The sequence below is a fragment of the Pseudorca crassidens genome, chromosome 10 (genome assembly GCF_039906515.1).
Source record: "Pseudorca crassidens isolate mPseCra1 chromosome 10, mPseCra1.hap1, whole genome shotgun sequence".
In the NCBI taxonomy this organism is placed as follows: Eukaryota; Metazoa; Chordata; class Mammalia; order Artiodactyla; family Delphinidae; genus Pseudorca; species Pseudorca crassidens.
In genome coordinates this window covers 20807553-20826424 of record NC_090305.1, presented here as the reverse complement: position 1 = coordinate 20826424, position 18872 = coordinate 20807553, and the positions used below count along the sequence as shown (strand labels likewise).

The following is an 18872-nucleotide window of genomic DNA, read 5'->3' as shown; positions in this document are numbered from 1 at the left end:
TGAAGCGCAAGGCCCTAAGTATTGTTACATAACTGCCGTGTTAATGCAGCTTCCGACCATACTTCGCATGTTAAATTAGCTCTGACATTTGGCTTTCACACACCTCCGCAACGTCCAACAGCCCTTCAGCGAGTTTGTGGGCGGCCCTGAAAAGGGCCTTTTTGGTTTTTTTAGAAGATGTCGAAGTCTGTCTCGGCCGATGCCGTGATCAACCACCGAAGCCGTAAAGGGTGCGGCCCTGGCGTTTGAGTGCGTAAACCACGTCCATGGCGGTGACAGTCTTCCGCTTGGCGTGCTCGGTGTAGGTGACAGCGTCCCGAATCACGTTCTCCAAAAACACTTTCAACACCCCGCGAGTCTCCTCGTAAATTAGCCCAGAAATGCGCTTGACACCACCACGGCGGGCCAGGCGACGAATAGCTGGCTTGGTGATGCCCTGGATGTTGTCCCGTAAGACCTTGCGGTGACGCTTAGCGCCGCCTTTGCCGAGGCCCTTACCACCCTTTCCGCGACCAGACATGGCTGCTGTCACAGTAACTTTTTGAACTTAGCACTGCTCTTTAAATAGCATTCTTGCGGACCTGATTGAAAACGAGAGCCCTGGTGGCTTTTCCACATTAGGTCATCAAGGGGTGGGGCAAGGAGGGGCTTATTAACATTTCAATGTTTTGATTGGTCGGAATACCTAGCTCTTCGTCTGGCGGGCCGTAATGTGAGGTGGCCTTCAATCAGCTGAAGAGCTTTAGTTTCTCTTTTGCCCTGCACTATTTTTCTTCCGTGCGCGTTTGCAAGTTGAGTATATTCAGCTCAAGGACACGGAGCAAAGAGCTTCACTCCACATTTCCTTTTGGTAACTTGGTAACTAATGTTAGATAATGGTTCCTTGGGGAAGGTAAAAATAATGTGTAAAGGAAGATAGAGTTATAGGTCAAGGGACTTTCCCTTTCAGTCCTTTTAATGTTTCAGTTTTAAAGGACGCATTTTGATGGGGCGAAATATAAGCCTGGCCATGAAGAGGCTCTCGTCCTAAAAGACCTGTGTTTGGAAAGACAAAAAGGTAGACAAACGACTGCAAATTAAAACTTCTTCCTTTTCTTCTCTTCCTCAATTCAAACATGTACTGGGTGACTCCTTTTTCTGCAAATGCACGTGAGAGAAGGAATTTAAAACTAGGCTTGGGTAATCAGTTACCTCTGGACCCTCTTCCTGGCCTGCGCCTGATTGGCCTGCATTTCCTAAAAGCTCCTTTCCTTCTTTCATTAATCCTTTCTCAACCTTCTCTAGTTTTAGAGACAAGAACATACGTTTGTTTTGTAGAGTCCAGGATTAATAGTAAGATAGGGCTAATACTTGATTAAGGTCATTACAAAGCCTACAGGGCCCTCCCCTGGGAGGCCTATGATGAGATTATGGGTGTTTTGAACAGGTTAATCCCATTTTTGTTTTCATTCTTTTTTTAAAAAAAGCCGAATAGAACAGAACTGGATCTGAATATGGTTTGAAGAGAAGGATTTCTCAAATCAAAAAGTTTCTCTGGCTTCCTGACAACTTTAAAAAATTTCCACAGTAAGAGTCACTCTAGTTAAATTGAAAAAAAAAAAAAAAGACACCCCTCCCCCCCATCCTGGTTAATAAATAAATGTCTGTTGGAGAGATTTAGAATGAGATTATGGTCTGAGAGAGACCTCATATAATAACCTCAGACTTACGTAAAAAGGGAGAAGAGACCCAAAGATGGAGACAAAAGATCCAGGAGAGGGCAGGAAAGCTCTGGATGACATATGGTTTGTATCACTTCTGAAATAATTAGATGGTTATATTCTTCTGCCCCAAAGTGAGTGTTTTTAGGCTCCTGACTTTCACTACCCTTTCCCACCACAAACATGCACCTTATAAGCAGAGACTTAGCTAGGAAGAAATACCATTCATTACAGAGGAAAAGTGCAAGGTCAGCGTTCACAGGTAAACATGAAATCTCAACATGCTTTTTAATTCATGAAAATAAATTTAAAATAATGTGTATGACATGGTTCTTTTTTTCTTATTCCCTTCTCCTAATTTCTTCTTTTCTAATTTTTTCTCAATGACATTGACTCAAAAATCATGAATGTCAAAACAGGAATATTTAAGAGGTATACAATTATAGATTTATATTAAAAATGGATTCTTCCACTCTAGGAAGAGTTCAGGTATTCCTTGGTCCTGTAGCTTGGGAAAGGGTGGGTCACCCTAGAACTCTCATTCTCAGAGTGAACCTGGCTTCACAGAGCCCCATTCATGTGAGTGAGGCTCTTCAAATAAAAACCCTGCAAACAAGTTGTGGCTAAATGGACACATGAAATATTCACACAAATAAAACTGTGATGTTAAACAAAAGTCTTCTAAAAATATAAAATGCCCAGAACCACTCTCCACAAACTAACTCAATCAGAATATCACCGTTGAGGAATATATATATATATATATATATATATATATATATATATATATATATATATAATATATGTACACATATCATCCCATGGAATATATATGTATTCAAAAGACAATTCCGATACTTAGCCAGGGTTGAAAACTACCAGAATATACCAACACTTTTCAGGGTACAGTTGTACTTTAGGAAAAAGAAATCCCAGGGTAGAAATACTTTTGAGCAATATTATAGTTGCAGAAATACATAAGTACAATCTCGCCCCACTTAGCCTGACAGGGATTTATAACATGACAGTAGTTACTCTGGGCATTTGGGGACACCAATCCTGGTCTGGGGCAGACAGCTCTTCTGACCCCTGGCTGATTTATCTCCTTCCCATCTAAGTCTTAAATGCATTTCTCTTTTTCAGCCACCTAATCTTTACTTTGGTATGATCTATTTTCTTATTCATTTTTCCTGAATTAAACTGTCATTCCCACTGGCATGTTTTTGCTTCCATAACATACATATACTGTGTCTCTCCATATTTTTCTCATTTCCTCTCCTTTTCCTTCTAGGAAAACGTTCCTGCTTTTTCTCCTTATTTTATTTTATTTTTTAATTTTGGCTGTGCCATGCAGCTTGCGCGATCTCAGTTCCCCATCCAGGGATTGAACCCGGGCCACAGCAGTGAAAGTGCTGAATCCTGACCACTAGGCCACCAGGGAACTCCCTGCTTTTTCTCTTTAGTTCAAACTCTTTTACTAAAAGTTTTTGGCACTTGCACTTTCTAGGCCTGCTGTCCTTGTGTGGGTTTTCTCCCTTAAATATTCGTAATATATTTTGACCTACTAAAGAAAATGTTATTTGGAAAGAGAATTTCTAACAGTATCCTTTCTTAAACATTTGCTTCAAAATTTTTATAAACACGTTTGTAGTTAAATTTGATTCTCAAAGTTCCATTGAATACTTCCTTAATCACACACACAAAGCCCAAAGAAAGGATTTTGCATTTGTTTTAATGGTGAAAACTGAACACAAAAGTACGCAAAGCAAAGATCATTAACTGTTACATCCATGTTTAAAACAGGTGCTTTCTTGCACACATAGCGAGGCTCCTTTGGCAGTATCCAAGTTGCTTGCTGACTATCTTATGAAAATGCCATTGTGGTCACTCTGTTTACAGAATAAGATCCAGGATATTTCATCAACTCATAGGGTAACGTTAACTGACAAGACTTTCACTGAAGTTTATGCAAATATTGGTATTATCCTCACCTCCCCCTCCACACACAAATGCACTGAAAGCTCCAAAATTCTATTTTAGAATCTTTGGGTCAAAAGCCAGAATTTTTTTTTTACTTAATTACTTTATTTACAATACTTTCTATGCAAATCTGGTGAAAAATGATTCACAGGCGCTTCAATGCTACCTATCCCATAATACCTCCCTGAATGATAAATAGAATTAATAAAAATGTGAATTTGATAGTTAGAATTTTGTGTGTGAACAGAAAAAAGAATTCCCAAATGTTTCAAATATTTATGAAATAACTATAGAGTATATTCTGAAATGTTAAAACAGGTTCTCTCCTCACTCAGGAAATAATCAGAGGTGCTGCCACTAGGCAGCAGAATGGATACTCAAAGGAGCATCCTAAAAAGATGGAACAATGCCAACCACACGTTTTCTTGATTCAGAGAGAGGGATTGTGTAGTGGCTATGAAGATGAGCCAGGCTAGCTGGGAAAAAAATCAATACAATCATTTTCCAGCTGTGTAACCTTCAGCAAGTTAACCAACCTCTCTGTGCCTTGGTTTCCATACAGCAAAATAAGGGTAGCAGAATAACAAGAGTTTCTACCCCACAGGATTCTTCCGAAGAATTAAATTAATATTTAGAGCAGGGCCTGGCATCTAGTAAGTACTTGATAATTATTAGCTGAAAAAAATTAGTTTTAGAAAATATTTAAGCCTAAGAAGACTTTTCTGAGAATGAAAATTCATTCAGCCAAGAAATAGAAGCTACAGAAGCATCTGCTTAAAACACATCATATGTATCTCTCACACATGAGTAAACACCTTAGAGAATTACTCAGAATCAGCATATGTGAGATACCAGCATGCATGCCAGGCCAAGTAACAAATGCACGCAGGATGTCAAGGCAACCCAGGCTTTTTAATCAAATTGTCACATGAAATGATTTAATATTGTATTAATATTCTACATGTTAATCACTGATTCCAAAAGGGAGAAGAAAATATGATGACCCAAAGTCCACAGAAAGAAATCAAAATTAAAAATATCACTCCACGCATGTGAAAATCTTCCATGATTAAAGTCATGCATTTTAAAATTCTAGTTATTATTAGAGTGTGTAATTTATAAGAAACTTGCAGCATTTTAGAGAAGGTCTTTTGTTTTTAAGTGTGTGTGTGTACCTGAAGAATGTATCAAGTACACGGTACTCTAAGACTATATTATTATAACTGAAGCCGAAGTTTTGCCTGTACCGCCCAGCAGCCTTAACCAACTGCTGGCAGGTTGCCTCAAAGATCAGCAGGTTTGTTCGTTTTCCATCTGTTCTGTTCCCAGTTCAGGTAGCTCAACAGTGCCCTGCGATTCCAGAGATTCAAATAGCTGGTGAATAGTTTCAGCTTTGCTCTCAAATTTTCAGGGGCTTTTCTCCAAAAGTGATCCCCAGCGCCCCACCCCTTGTTTACTCTTTTCCCCTGAGGAACCCCCTCCCCCCACCCCATAGTTGAAAGACCACTGTGACATTTTTGGCCACCAGATGGCGCGCTTCTCCTTACTACCACCCTTGTAAGTGGTTTTTTTTTTTTTTTTTTCTTGTAAGTGGTTTTGCCAGAGGCAAAATAAGATACAGATTTTTAAATGTACAGATTTTTAAATCTGACTTTTCAAATGTAGTTGACCTTAAGAATTGATGAACAAGGCTAGAAAAATTAAGCTAAGAAACACTGAAAGAAAATGGAGATTTATAACTACGGTTATTAAAAAAAATTAGCAGGCCGCAGTTGCCGACTGTTAATAATTGTGTATTACTGTGAAGAGTAGAATGTTTCTTGAAATTTTGGCCTGTGTGAAACAAACCAATATAAGACAAATGTTGCCTAATTAATTGTAACATATCCTTAATGAGGTAGGAAGCTTAGTATGAGCCAGGAAGCTTCTTGGCAGTCTGCTGTGAGTATAGGATGATGTTTAAGGAGAAAGAATTTATCAGTGTGCTTCCACCATGGTTTGGAGGTGAAATGACCAATGTGTTACAGCTTAGATGGTAATGTGTCTAGTGTGAAGAAAAACAATTAATTCAGATACCGTGGTTTAATGAAAATATTTCATGAAACAAAACATTAAAAAATTAGAAGCAGTATAAATGTCCCCAAAATAACATAATGATTAAGTCGATTAAGTCTATACATAAGATGGACAAATACATCAGGAAAACCATGCAGTACACAACACAATGAATTATGCATTTATTAAAATATATGTATCTACTAATTTTATATATTTTAATATAGCAATAATAGTGAGAGGAAATATGCAAATTTTTAATAGACTTTATTACTGGTGAACGGAATAATAGTTTCAATTTAATTCATTTTCAACTTTTCTGTAGTAAGCACAAATCCTATATACTTTTCTCCACTTAACTTCGGGAACTGCAAAAAAAGAAAAGTTTAAAAAAATAGTTGAGATCTCTTTGCCCAAGTTCAATATCTACCAAACAAACTTTCGAGCTGTATTTGATCTGAGGCAGCTGCCCTCCAGGACAGAAAGCCTTGTTCACAGTTATGCTGCCAAATACACGTGGCAGCACAAAGTAAACACAAGTTTTCTGCGTGTATATATTAGTACCCTTTTGAATATGGTCAGACAAATTATTTTCCCAGAATCGACTAATTCCTGAGTGACCTGGTTAATTTTTTTGAATGTGCACGGGTGGGGATGAGAACCAGACTCTCACGGACCCCAGGAAGATGCTGGGGTCAGCATCTTGGTGCTGACCAAGGCCACTCAGTGGCTTCTAGTTTTCCATCTTTAATATGAGAGAAGTTGCTCCAGTTTTTGAAGGGAAACGTCTCCACCCTGGTGGTCCTGATTGGAGCAGGACACTGTGAGGTCCAACACAGTAACTAACTGACACCCCCAATCACAGTCCCATGAGTGATGTCAGATAGAGCTGGCCAGTGGTGGCAACAGGGGTCACATTCCAGGGTTCTTACCTCAGGGACTTTGAAAGGAAACATGGCTGATATTGTTTTCTGCTGTTTTTTCCCTTCATTTGGGTCAAACTCACTGAGAATACAGACAATGAGACAAGAGAAGAGCGATCTCCACAGCCATCTCCTTCCTTCCCCATTTACTCCAGGCATCTAACCATCTGAATGCAGGGCCAAGGGCTGGATCAAAGAGCCAGGTTGGGGCTTCTCTGGTGGCGCAGTGGTTGAGAGTCCGCCTGCCGAGGCAGGGGAAACGGGTTCGTGACCCGGTCCGGGAAGATCCCACATGCCGCGGAGTGGCTGGGCCCGTGCGCCACGGCCGCTAAGCCTACGCGTCCGGAGCCTGCGCATCCGGAGCCTGTGCTCCGCGACGGGAGAGGCCACAAGACTGAGAGGCCTGCGTACCGTAAAAAAAAAAAAAAGAGCCAGATTGATTGAGTTTGAGACCTGTCTCTGTCCCTGGTAAGCTGTGAGACTCTATTTTATATTTCACTTTCTTCATCTTAAAAAAAAAAAAGAGGATAATGGTACTTACATCAAAGGACTATTGAGATAATGTATGTAAGTAGGCACTCAGAACTAAGTCTGGCACCAAGGAAGAGCTTTATAAATAAGTGTCAGCCACCTTTTCGTTATCATCATCATCTTAATTATCATTTTCATTGTCAGAACAAGGAGAGGGTGTGAGCAGAGATCAAATCCTGTGCTACTTCAAGTCTGGCATTGTAAGTGCGGGTATCATTAACCTAAGGAAACCTACATGGCACCTATGTGCAAATTAGAAAAAGACATTCCCTCCTCAAGACACTTCCCACCCATTTTCGGGAAGACTATCATAAAACGCACAGACATCCATGATGCCTCTTCTGGGAAAGGTGCCTCCTCGGGTTGTGCAGTGCACAACCTTCACACTGTACAACTGTCCAGGTCTCCCTCTGATGGAAGAGACCACGGGGCTTGGAAACAGGTGAGTTCTTGTATAATAGAGAGAGGGTTAAAAGGAAACTTGAGTGGGTCCAGGAAACGCCTGGATGTGTGTGTCAAATGCTGGTAGGGGTATTAGAGTGTATGTCCCGAGGAGAAGGTTCAAAGCTATTCTCAGATGTTTAAAGGAATCACAAGTCCCCCCAAATTTAAGGAGACTCATTCCACCGTTAGGAGATGAGATGACGTAGGTGTATGGAGTCTGAGGTGATGCAGGAAATGGAGGCAGGCTCTACACGCAGCTTGGGATTCAGGAGAGCCAGTTCTCGGGGAGAGGTCACAACTAGGGCCCTTTAAGAAGCAGGAACTCAGAAACCTAGATGGGGAACTTTTGGACAGTGAACGGGGAAGGCTAAGAGCAAAGAGTTCCTGAGACAGTTTCTATTTCTTAGGTCCAGCTGTCCGGAAACATGAAGAACGCCTCAAGTGCACCCTCTCTTTCCCCACAAGGAGTCTGCAGGCTGCACTTCATTCACATTCGGCTAAGACATAGTCCCCTGCGGCTCCTCCTGTAAAGACAAGATCCAGGAAAGAGGCATCACAGACCTACGATCCTCTTGCCTCCTCCCCTCCCCGGCCACGCATGTCAACTCTTGTCACCCCCTTCCCAAGGAACTCCTGGATTTCAGGCACCGTTATCTCTCATCTGGAGTTGCTGAATAGCTTCCTAACTGGTCTCCTTGTCTCCCATCTCACCTCCTAACAACTCACTCTCCATATCGAGGAGACTGGGTTCCTCCTTCCTTATTTAAGTCCCTGCATTGATCGCCGCCCCTCCAGTGCTCATAACATAACATCCCAAAGGCCCCCAGGGCTCTACAGGAGTTGGCTTCTGTCTGCCCCTCTTTCCCCTGCACCACCAATGTTCAGGGAGTAGAAATGCAGACTGAAAAGTACCTAAAGTCAAGGGTCCAACTGATAATAATTTCTCACCTCCCAGCATGCCTCACACTCTCCCACTTGCACAGTTGCTACATCTGCATTGACTTCCCCTAGTCCTCAACCTCACCTAAAGAAATCCTACTTCTTCAAGATCCAGAAGCCTTTCTTGATCCCCAGATGAACGTGGTCATCCCTTCCCTTGACACCCCGGAGCATGTGCTTCTTATCTGCCTTAGGATCTTTGGGGGTCTTTAACTGCATTTACCTGTCATGGATTTCATTCCTTACTAGACCTGGGTTCTGAGATAGCAAAGGCGACTTAACCTCAAAGCACCTGCACTACTTAAAACAGCACCTTGCAAAATAACAGGCATTCAAAAGATGTCTGTTGAATTAGGAGCTTTCATTCTGAGGGAAATCATTAATTCCTGCTCCCAGGGACATGCCAGGGCTCCCAGAGAAAGACAGATGAGAAGGCTTCTCGTGGATGCCAGCTCCCCTTTGCCCTCCCCCTGCCCCACTTCCTGCAGGAGGGTTAGTGTGTCCTGGGGGCAGAGATGCTAAGAGGCTTCCTCCTTCTTCCTACTCACTGGAAGCCTGCCTTCTCCTCAAGATTCTGAACAAAATTCCAATAAGGAAGAGGATGATACAGACAGCAATTCCACTGATGATTCCAGTGACCAGGGTGCCAGACAGCGAGGGCTCTAAAATAGCAAAAGCAAGTGAAAGCCCATGATCACTGCCCCATCCCAGAGCCAACCCTCCCCTCACTGCCCTGTTGACCACTCCCATCCCACCCACACCAGGTTTTCTCAGCCCCTGGCTCTCATCCATACCCCAGGTGGCAGTGAGGGGCTGATCCAGGCCTGGGTGCTGCACCTGGCAGCTGTATCTCTGCTCTTCCCCAGGGAGCACAGCCAAAGCCACCCAGCCCTGGTAGGTTCCATCCCCGTTGGGCAGCACGTCCTCAGGCTCAACGTCCTTGGCATCCAGTGGCTGCCTGTCCTTCAACCACCTCATGGTGATGTCCTGGGGGTAGAAGTTCAGAGCCTGACACCGTAGAGTGGTCACTGCAGAGGCCACGTGATGAGTCACTTTCACCAAAGGAAGCGCTGAACAGGAAGGAGGGAGGATCTGGAGGGGGGATTCCTACCCATGCCAGGAAGACCAGAACTTTCACTTCACTTTCTCTATGGGTTGGAGGAAGGAGTTTCCCTGTGCAGACAGAGCAAGTTGTAGGAGAGACACCCATTTTGTGCCCCAACACATGTTCCAAGATTGGGTTCTGACGTGGTGTCACATGGAGAAGAGTCACAGTCATATCAGCCTGTTCTCCGGCCCCACATGTAAATATGCATACTCGTTGCACATGTCTTATGTTCTTTGTTAAGATATTAAGTTGAATCAGGTGAAATTGCCCCTATGAGGCTCAAAAGTGATTGAATATGTACTACTGGTAATTTCACCTGGTTCAACCCAATAATTACTCTTGTAAAAAGGGGCCTTGTAAGATAGGCAGCCTACGTGACTACTACCATGTTCTGTGAACGTAACCTTTACCCTCCAAGATTCTGCTACTCTGACCGGTTGCCTCCGTGGTATTCATTTCTTGTCTTGGTATTCATGTGATAAGTGGCATCTCTGAATTCCTAAGAGTTATAAATATACATAGCGTTCTTGGTTAAATCAAGAGAAAAATCACAGTTACTTCCTCTTTAGCTACGTGCATGGAAAAAAAATGAAAACCATGACTCATGGCTGGATGATACATCTCAATTGTAAGGTGGAGACCTCAGAGCTGGAGACCTCAGGGTGGAAAACTCAGACCTCGTTACCTTCGCAGAGAGTTACACAACCTGGACCATCTCTGAAAACCCAGCCGGGGATCCCATGCCCTGCATCCCCCTCCTGTCCGTCCGTCAAGAGAGGGGCAGAGGGTGCTCCCGCCATACCTTGCCGGTCCAGGGCCCCTCTCCCCAGCTCCAGCAAGCGCTGCAGCTGCTCAGGGCAGCCCCTCTCGAGGTAGGCCCTGTTCTGCTTGGCCCGAATCTTGTTCACTTCCCACTCCAGCTTGGTAGTCCGAGCCCTGGGCTCTGCTGCTCTCCAATCCAGCGTCTCAGGACGGAACTCAAGATGGTCCTGCCCATCGTACCCGTACTTCCAGAACCCTCTGGTGCTGTTGTCCTCTTGCACTTCACAGCCCAGGATCACCTGCAGGGTGTGGGACTCTGGCAGCACTCCCATCTTCGTTACTGAAACCAAAGGAGCAGGCCCCTGTTTTCGCCATTACGGGGACCCAGTGACCTCAGGAATCAAACTCCTGCCCTCTTCCCTGCCCCCCGATCTCAAATAGCCAGTCGTCTCCCTCAAGATGCATCCCTGAGGCGGGGACACACTCCACCCACCTCGGGAAGGCGAGGCGTGCTCGCCACATACCCTTGCTCTGGTTGTGGTTGTCCATGATGGTCCAGAAATCCACGATGAACATGTGATCCCAGCCTTTTAGGCTCTGGCTCAGCTGCAGCCACAGCTGGCTGGTGGCCCTGCCCCAGAGCCACGGGGCACGAGGCTCTGCACGGCGACTCTCGTGATCGTAGGACACGAACAGCTGGTCATCCACGTAGCCCAAGGCCTCAAACAGGGGCAGCCCAAGGTCTGGCTCGGAGGCACCCATGAAGAGGAAGCGCAGGGAGTGTGACCCTGGGGAGAGGGCGACAGGCCTTCTCTGTGAGCTGCCTGGGGAACTGGGAGGCAGGCCTTCTGAATCAACTGGTACCAGCTGTGTCTGGCCCCACCCCGTGAAAGTGACATGCGGTGCCTGCCTTCCCTCCGCGTGTCCCTCCCGTCTGCTCTCCCCTTGTGCCCCTCTGCCACGTGTGCCTGCCACCCCATCGCAGGCCCCAGCCTCTGCCCCAGTAGTCACAGTTACAGCAGCCTCCCTTGGATCCAACAGACTCTAGAAAATCCCAAGGTGTGCCTAGCTAGGGCAGTTGAGCTCGAGAGTTAGTGCTCAGAGCCAATTAGATCCAAGTCCAGAGGAGTTATTGTTTTTTTTCACTACTTCCATCTCTAAATGCTTTACAGTGTACAGACAGACTTCGTTTTACTGCACTTTGCAGCTAATGTGTTTTTTACAAATTGAAGGTTTGTGGCAACCCCGTGTCAAGCAAGTCTATCAGCACCACTTTTCCAACAGCCTTTGCTCACTTTATGTCTCTGCGTCACATTTTGGTAATTCTCGCAAGATTTCCAGCTTTTTCATTATTATTATATTTGTTCTGGTGATCTGTGATCAGTGATCTTTGATGTTACTATTATAAAAAGATTTTGCCTCTCTGAAGGCTCACATGATGGTTAACGTTTCTCAGCAATAAAGTACTTTTAAATTAAGGTATGTATGTTGTTTCTTTAAGACAATGCTATTGCACACTTAATAGAATACAGTGTAGTAAACATAATTTGAATATGTACTGGGAAACCAAAAACTTCATGTGAGTAGCTTTACTGTGACATTCCCTTTATTGTGGTGGTCTGAAACCGAACCCACAATATCTCTGAGGTCTGCCTGTAAATGTTTGCTGTCAAATGCTGGAAGATGTGCTGATAAACAGCTCAGGGCAGCTTTTCAGCAGCAAAACTGTTCCCAATCAAATGCAAATATAGAAAAACTCCAGTAAGCCCAAGAGGACAGACTTCTGGGCAGGTGAGAGCTTCCTTACACCTCTCCTCAATTCTAGAATGAGGGAGTTCAGGGATGTATCCGCAATGCCTAGAACAGTGTCTGGCATGTAGTACGTGCTTAATACACACTTGTTGGGTGACTAAATGCTGACTTCTAGATTTTTGTCTCTGGCCGTGAACTCTAGACTCTTACACTCCAACTGCCTACGTGATACCACCAGTTGGATGACTCACTGGGATCTCAAACTTGAACAAGTCCAAAACCAGGCTCCTGGTTTCCCCCAAACTGCTCTTTCTTCCGCCTTCACCATCTCAGAAATGGCATCACCTATCCCCCTGTTGCTCAGGCCGATAAAATAAAAATAAAATAAAACAATAACAGAGGCACCTTCGACTCTGTCTGTCATGTGATCCTTCATAGATCCCTCAGCAACTTCCTTCAAAATAGATCCAGAATACAACCGTTTCTCACCACGACTTCTGCTCCCACCGGCCCAGTCCATCAACTCCCGCCTGTCTGCTTGCCCTTCACTATGCGTTCCACGGAGCAGCTGGAGCAATCTTTTCAACAGCTGTGCTTGATCACATCACTGCTGGGCTGGAATCCACACTGTAGCCTGTGAGGCCCCAGGAGACTCGCCCGCGGCTCCTCTGCTGAGCCCATTGCCTATTCTAGGCCTCCGGCCCCTGCGCTCCTGCTGCAGCGGTGCCCTTGCTCTTTCTTCAACCAGGACATTTCGTCTCTTAAGGGACATTTGGCAATGTCTGGGCACACTTTCTGTTGTCACAACTGGGGAGTGTACTAACATCCAGTGAGTAAAGGACAGGGATGCTGCTAAACATACTACAGTGCACACGACAGTCCCCACAACAAAAAAAATGTCAGTAGTGCTGAGGTTGCAAATCCTTGCCATGTCTCCCCAGCCTGTCCGGGAAGCGCTACTCCCAGGCAGCATCACCTCTATTTCCTTCAGGTATCTGTTCAAACCCAGCCAGGGAGAGTGGCCTGCCCTGATCTCTGTGCTTCACATGCCTTCAGGGCACCCATTACCTGATGCTCTCTATCCTTTTGTGTATTGTCATCCCCGTCTACTTGAATACAAAGCACCAGAGGACTAGGCTCCCTGCTCTCTCCTGGGTCTAGAACAGCGTAACACATGGGTGATGTTGCTTCAATACTTGTGAACAGTGAAGACTTGTGTCCAACAAATGTTATGATTCAACCTCTAACGCAGTGTGACTTTTAAGGATTGCAGCTATGAAGCGGAGACACGGGCTCTGCCTCAAAAGCCCTGAGTAACATTGAACAAAGTCACCACCTGTGAGCAAGTCTTATCTTATTCTCGTCATCTATAAAGTGTGGATACACATACTAGCTACCCTCCAAGTGTGGTTCTGAGGCTACATGACAAAGTATGAAGTGTCCAGAGCTGTGCCAGACAACAGTAAGGGCGAACACTGTCAGCTAAGATTAGAACCAGTGGTACTTCATTCAGTGTCAGAAAACCAGATTGCCTGAATTCTTTGTAACCTGGGGAAAGGATTTAACCTGAGATCGTTAACCACGAGTAAAATCAACATACGAATAGCTCCTACCTCCCAAATGCATAGTAGAGTCAAACAGGATCACAGATCTGAAGGCGATTTAAAACTGAGGTCATTACTTACATGTTAATTACCATCCCTTTGGCATCCTTTAGTAAAGGCCGGTTAATTATACAATACTATTAACACTGCAAATCAACAACTCCGGGCTGAAAAGGAGAACTGTGCGATTCAGTTCAAAAGTTCAAAAACAGCAGATATGTTATTTTTCCAGGCAAAAGAACAATCACCAAGAGTCAGTCAGTCCCTAGGCCGACCTCTGTCAAGAACCTCCCACCCACAGCGCCAGTGATTCTGAAATGGAAACCCAGCTGGGTCCGCCGTGCGTTCGCTCGTCCCAAAGTCTCCCAACCCTTAGAGCGCCCGGGAAAGGAAACACCGAGGGGGCGCTCCGGCCGAGGTCGCCCTTGGTGAAAAGAACTTCCTGTTTGGGGATGATCGGGGGTAAAACGACACAACCACCAGTAGAAACAAGAATACCGAGATCCGAGTCCAAGGACCCCTAATCCGAGAGCTTGGCCTCGATGACACAAGGTTTATACCTAGAAACGTCACGCTCGGAGGAGGGAGTGGGTGGTTCCGAGTGTAACTCCATAGCAGCAGGGACAGCGAGCGGGCCGGGGGTGGCCGTGGAGGTCTTAGGGCGAGAGGCCCCGTAACCCCATCTGCACCCCAGTGACCCACGTCCCCTCCGGGGAAAGTTGGGGGAGGGGACGGCGCACAGGCGCACAGCAGTCGTTCCGAGCTTAGTGAACTCCCAATCGCTAAGAAAAGCTAGTTTCGATTTTTCCTCCCCCCACCCCCCGCTCTCCTCTCTGGCCTGCAGCCCCCGGACTCACGCGGCGGTCGCCCCTGCGTGGCCACCGTCCACAGGAGAATCAGGAGGAGAAGCGCCGGCCGGGCTCGCGGGCCCATTTCGCCGGCTCCGACCGTCCGTCCTGGCGCTTTTCAGCCGCTTGGGTAGGGCGGGGGAACGGGGGTGGCCCAAGAAGTCACCCTGGAGCCATTGCCGAGGCTCCGGGGATCCCAGATGAAACTTCCTGGCCAGTGGGATCCTTTTCCGTGACCACTGGCGAAAAGAAATGGGTCTCCTGCACTTGAGCTCTCCTGCAATCCAGAGTACCTGCTTGGGAAACACTCGGTGACCCAGCTGTCCTTCTGGTTTTTAAACCCAGGGAGGATGTTGCTGACTGGGGAAAGTATATTTAACGATTTTCTGATCTAAATATTTAAATATTGAATAACTTGAAAATTTAATTATACATTTTGAAAAATTTTAAGTTCAACTTTCCAATCCTGATGTTTTTGCATAAAAAATTTATTTTATTCTTTGATCAGAATTAGTTAAATCATAAGATTAACAGATTAGATCCTATCTACCGAAACATCTTTCACAATTTATGTAGTTAAATTATATTTCACAAACTACTGCACATTGGAATCACCCGGAGAATCGTTAAACTTATTGATGCCCTGCTATAGCCCCCAGACACTGATTTAATTGCTGTATGGTGCCACCAGAGCAACGGGATTTTAAATACCCCTCTTCCCCCCAACACACACAACAAAGTTTGAGAACTACTCTCTGAGAAATTTCAAAAGGATATTAGTGTCTGATTTTCCTGAAACCTTTAAGTGCCTAATAAATATAATAAGTGATACCTTTTAAAGCATGTATGCAAATTTTGGCCATCTCAGAAAAAATCAGAGTTGGAAATGAAGGCCTCTTAACTGTGTGGGGATATGAAATCGGGTGGGGAAAATGTTGACTACTGCTGATGAGCACATGGGGGTTGATTGTACAATTACTTTTTTTTTTCTTGGTAACAGCTTTATGGAGATATGATTCACGTACATACAATTCACCCATTTAAAGTATAAAATTCCACGGCTTTAGTATATTCATAAAGGTGAGCAATTATACCACAATCAATTTTAGAACATTTGTCATCCCCTCCACAATGAAACATTTTAGTACCGTTTAGTCATCATTTCCAAATTCCACCATCCTCCCTCCCTCTCCCCTTACTCAGTCACTAAGCTGCTGCTAAAAAACATAATTCAGCAAAGTAAATTTTAAAGATTGAATTGGTTTTATTGAATGATTCATGAGTCAGGCAGCATACCATCTAGCAAGCAGAGGAGAGCTCCAAAGAGCTACAAAAAGGGAAAGATTTAACGGTACTATGGCTTTACTCCAGTTTCTCTGAACCTCAGTTTGCTCATCTGTGAAATGGGGATAATAATTTCTGATCACCAAATCATACTCTATGTGAATGACCTCTTGCAGCTGTTAACAGATATGGACACCCCTAGAAGGTAATAATTACAGACTGGCAGGTTAGGAATAAACTGTATGTTGTACGTTTTTGTTTAGAGTGCCATCAGAACTAACGAGATACCATGGTATAAATGTCTCTTTCATTTGGGAAGAGTTTGGGACCATTGCGATGACTATTTTTGTCAATTGTTATCTTTCAGCTCTTCCAAAAGCCTTAGAAATTTTAAGGGAGAAAACGTCCTCGATATTTAATATCTTCTAATGAAAACTGTCGTATATGTATTTTTCATTACCGATGAGAAGAACAGCAAAGTCTACTCTTGCTCACTTTAGTATAATCAGAGTTTTTGTAAACTACCCTATTGTATCTCATTTCTGATGAGTATATACGTGTGCTTTAAAGGCACATGAATTATAATCAATCTTCAAGGGAAAGTTATTCTGCAAAGCCACTGAAACTCTCCGTCTCAGCTTTCTCATTTGTAAAGAGGTGATAATAACAGCTACTTCATAAAATGATTTTTAGAATTAAGTGAAAAAGAATAAAAATGGATAAATGAAGCCTTCAACAAGTGCCTGGCAAGTAAACAAGGCTAAACCATGTTTATTAGTAGTACATATTCTAATATCATACTAATATTATCAATGATATTTTTTATCTGAGGATGCTGCTCCCTACCAGGTGATAGGTCAGCATCCTCTAACAGACTCTCTGTATTGTGGTTATCTCACTATCAAAATAATAATAATTTAAAAAGATAAAACATATGCAGTCTCTTTAGGTCTTTGGGGCTCTTATGCCTAATTTGCTACTCACATTTAAGACACAGTTGAAGTGGCTTCTGCACGAGACTGTTTCTACCCCCATGATTTTGTAAAATTGGCCATATTCTCCTTTAGTCTCTACGCCACACTATACTGCCAGCTGTAAACCATTTCTGTCCATTCTCTTTCCATGCCTTTTCCCCTTACTCTAAACTGTATGCAGTTCGAGGGTAGTTATCTGTGCTTCTCCTCCTTATGAATTGCTTGAGGAGGTGAATGAATCAACCATGGGTTTCTTGTCCATTTGACAATTTATTTCTCTTTATAAAGATTATTGACTCTAAAGGTCCCGGTAGCCAGCTTGGTACTTGACTGCTCTGGGCCTTTATTCCAGTATCACAACTTCTCAATACTGTCACTGTCAACTGTAGGTAATTATCATTTCTGTCCATCAAAAGACTATATATGAATGAGTTTTGAAATCTTCTGGGTAATATGTCAACCCAGAGTTAATGATTGATGACTTAGCCCGGCCACAAGGACAGTGTTAATTTGGAGCGCCATCTAGTGCCTATTGGTGCCAACGACATCCTACGTTGTAAATGCCTTTGGGCAGGGAAGGGTTGAAGCCAAAACAAACCCATTTATTAAATTGTTAATTGGACTTTTACACAACCTACACTTCAGTGCAGTCTACTTCTTGAGGCTTTGTTTGGAGCGTGTGTGTTACAATGAAGGTGCTGGGTTGATCTTAGGCACATTGCAAAGTCACAAACCCTTTAAATCTTTTTATCCTTATTAGCACATAGTGTGTAATAAATTTGCTATTGCTATCACCATTGTCATAATTGATATACCTTAACCAAGATAGTACCAGTGTTGTTATATTGCACAATAGTGTTTTCTTCTATCATCTTCCGCCTCACTGTGGTCATTTTTACTTTAAGAAAGGAAAGAAAAATAATTTAGTATTTTAAAAGTTGCCTTTGTAAGACTATGGCTAACCTCCACGCCTGGGGAAAGTCGACTGTTTCCTCCTTTTCATGTCCACTCTGACCTTTTCCACAGCCATTATTCCATATCTTTTTCTAGGTCCCCATCCTCCAAATTCCACCATAAGGGTAGAGCCTGTCTTATTTGCTTCCTTATTCCCTAAACCCAGAGGGGATTATCGAAGGTGCAGATTAATTTTTTTGTGGAATGAAATAATTATCCAGCATGATATTTCTGGACTACTTAGACAACTGTCAGTCCAAGCCACTTAATCTGTTCCTCCCTTGCTCTTGCCTGCCTATAGACTTGCTGAACTCTCAGGGCTTCACAGTGGTGTCAGGATCACCATCTGTCAAACGGGAATAAAAATTTCTATTCACCAAAAGAAACAGAAAAGTGTTAAATTATAACTAAAGGTTAAAAATTACATAAGGGCCTGGAGAGCCTGTAACATGCCAGCCGCCAAAATGAGCTTTGGTTGGTTGGGCTCGCCATCTAGTGTCCATCAGAACAGACAGCAAGATGTGTTGTAAACACCTTTGATTCTGCCGGAAGGGTATGATATTCATGCAGAATTGTTTGCAGGGGTGAAAACGCTTTCTGCCAACAACTCATTAAACAGACTAGTAAGTAATTAATAGTTATGGGAGTATTTTAATTTTATAATTGAAAAACAAAGGTCTTTGACTTTAGTTCAGTTGATATGTGTGTGTGTGTGTGTGTGTGCGCGTGTGTGTGTGTGTGTGTTCAGGGTACATGAATTGTAATCAGTCTGCAGGGCTCTCCTAGGAGAAATCTGAATTCTCAATCTCATTTCCTTATTGGTGAAGTACTAATGCTTGTGATGGTAGTCATAGGATGGTGGTGAAGACAGAATGAAAATAGTGCATATAATGCCTGGTGCATAGAAAGTGTTCAGTTAACTGTTATCTTTATTAGTATTATTGACACTCTTAAACCAACAATTACAGAATGGTGTTGTGTTTATAAGAATGTATGTATAACTTTTAAAATAAT

At 43.7% G+C, this 18872-nt stretch overlaps 2 protein-coding genes across 3 annotated transcripts; both read right to left on the bottom strand.

The window, feature by feature from the left end:
- Window position 1: 1 nt before the first annotated feature.
- On the bottom strand, window positions 2-521 carry LOC137231669 (histone H4). The gene has a single exon (XM_067752191.1). The coding sequence runs from the start codon at window positions 518-520 to the stop codon at window positions 209-211; it is 312 nt and encodes a 103-aa protein (XP_067608292.1). The 5' UTR covers window position 521; the 3' UTR covers window positions 2-208.
- A 5462-nt stretch (window positions 522-5983) lies between these two features.
- HFE (homeostatic iron regulator) lies at window positions 5984-14978 on the bottom strand. 2 transcript variants are annotated; one of them, XM_067752187.1, is made up of 6 exons: window positions 14656-14976; window positions 10967-11230; window positions 10483-10782; window positions 9367-9642; window positions 9121-9234; window positions 5984-8157 (listed from the first exon to the last, which is right to left on the bottom strand). In XM_067752187.1, exons 1-6 carry the CDS (start codon window positions 14729-14731, stop codon window positions 8117-8119), a joined length of 1071 nt encoding a protein of 356 aa, XP_067608288.1. In that variant the 5' UTR covers window positions 14732-14976; the 3' UTR covers window positions 5984-8116. The 2 variants fall into 2 exon arrangements, with proteins under 2 accessions (XP_067608288.1, XP_067608289.1); XM_067752188.1 differs by lacking the exons at window positions 5984-8157; window positions 9121-9234 and having other exon boundaries at window positions 9372-9745; window positions 14656-14978.
- Window positions 14979-18872: the final 3894 nt, after the last annotated feature.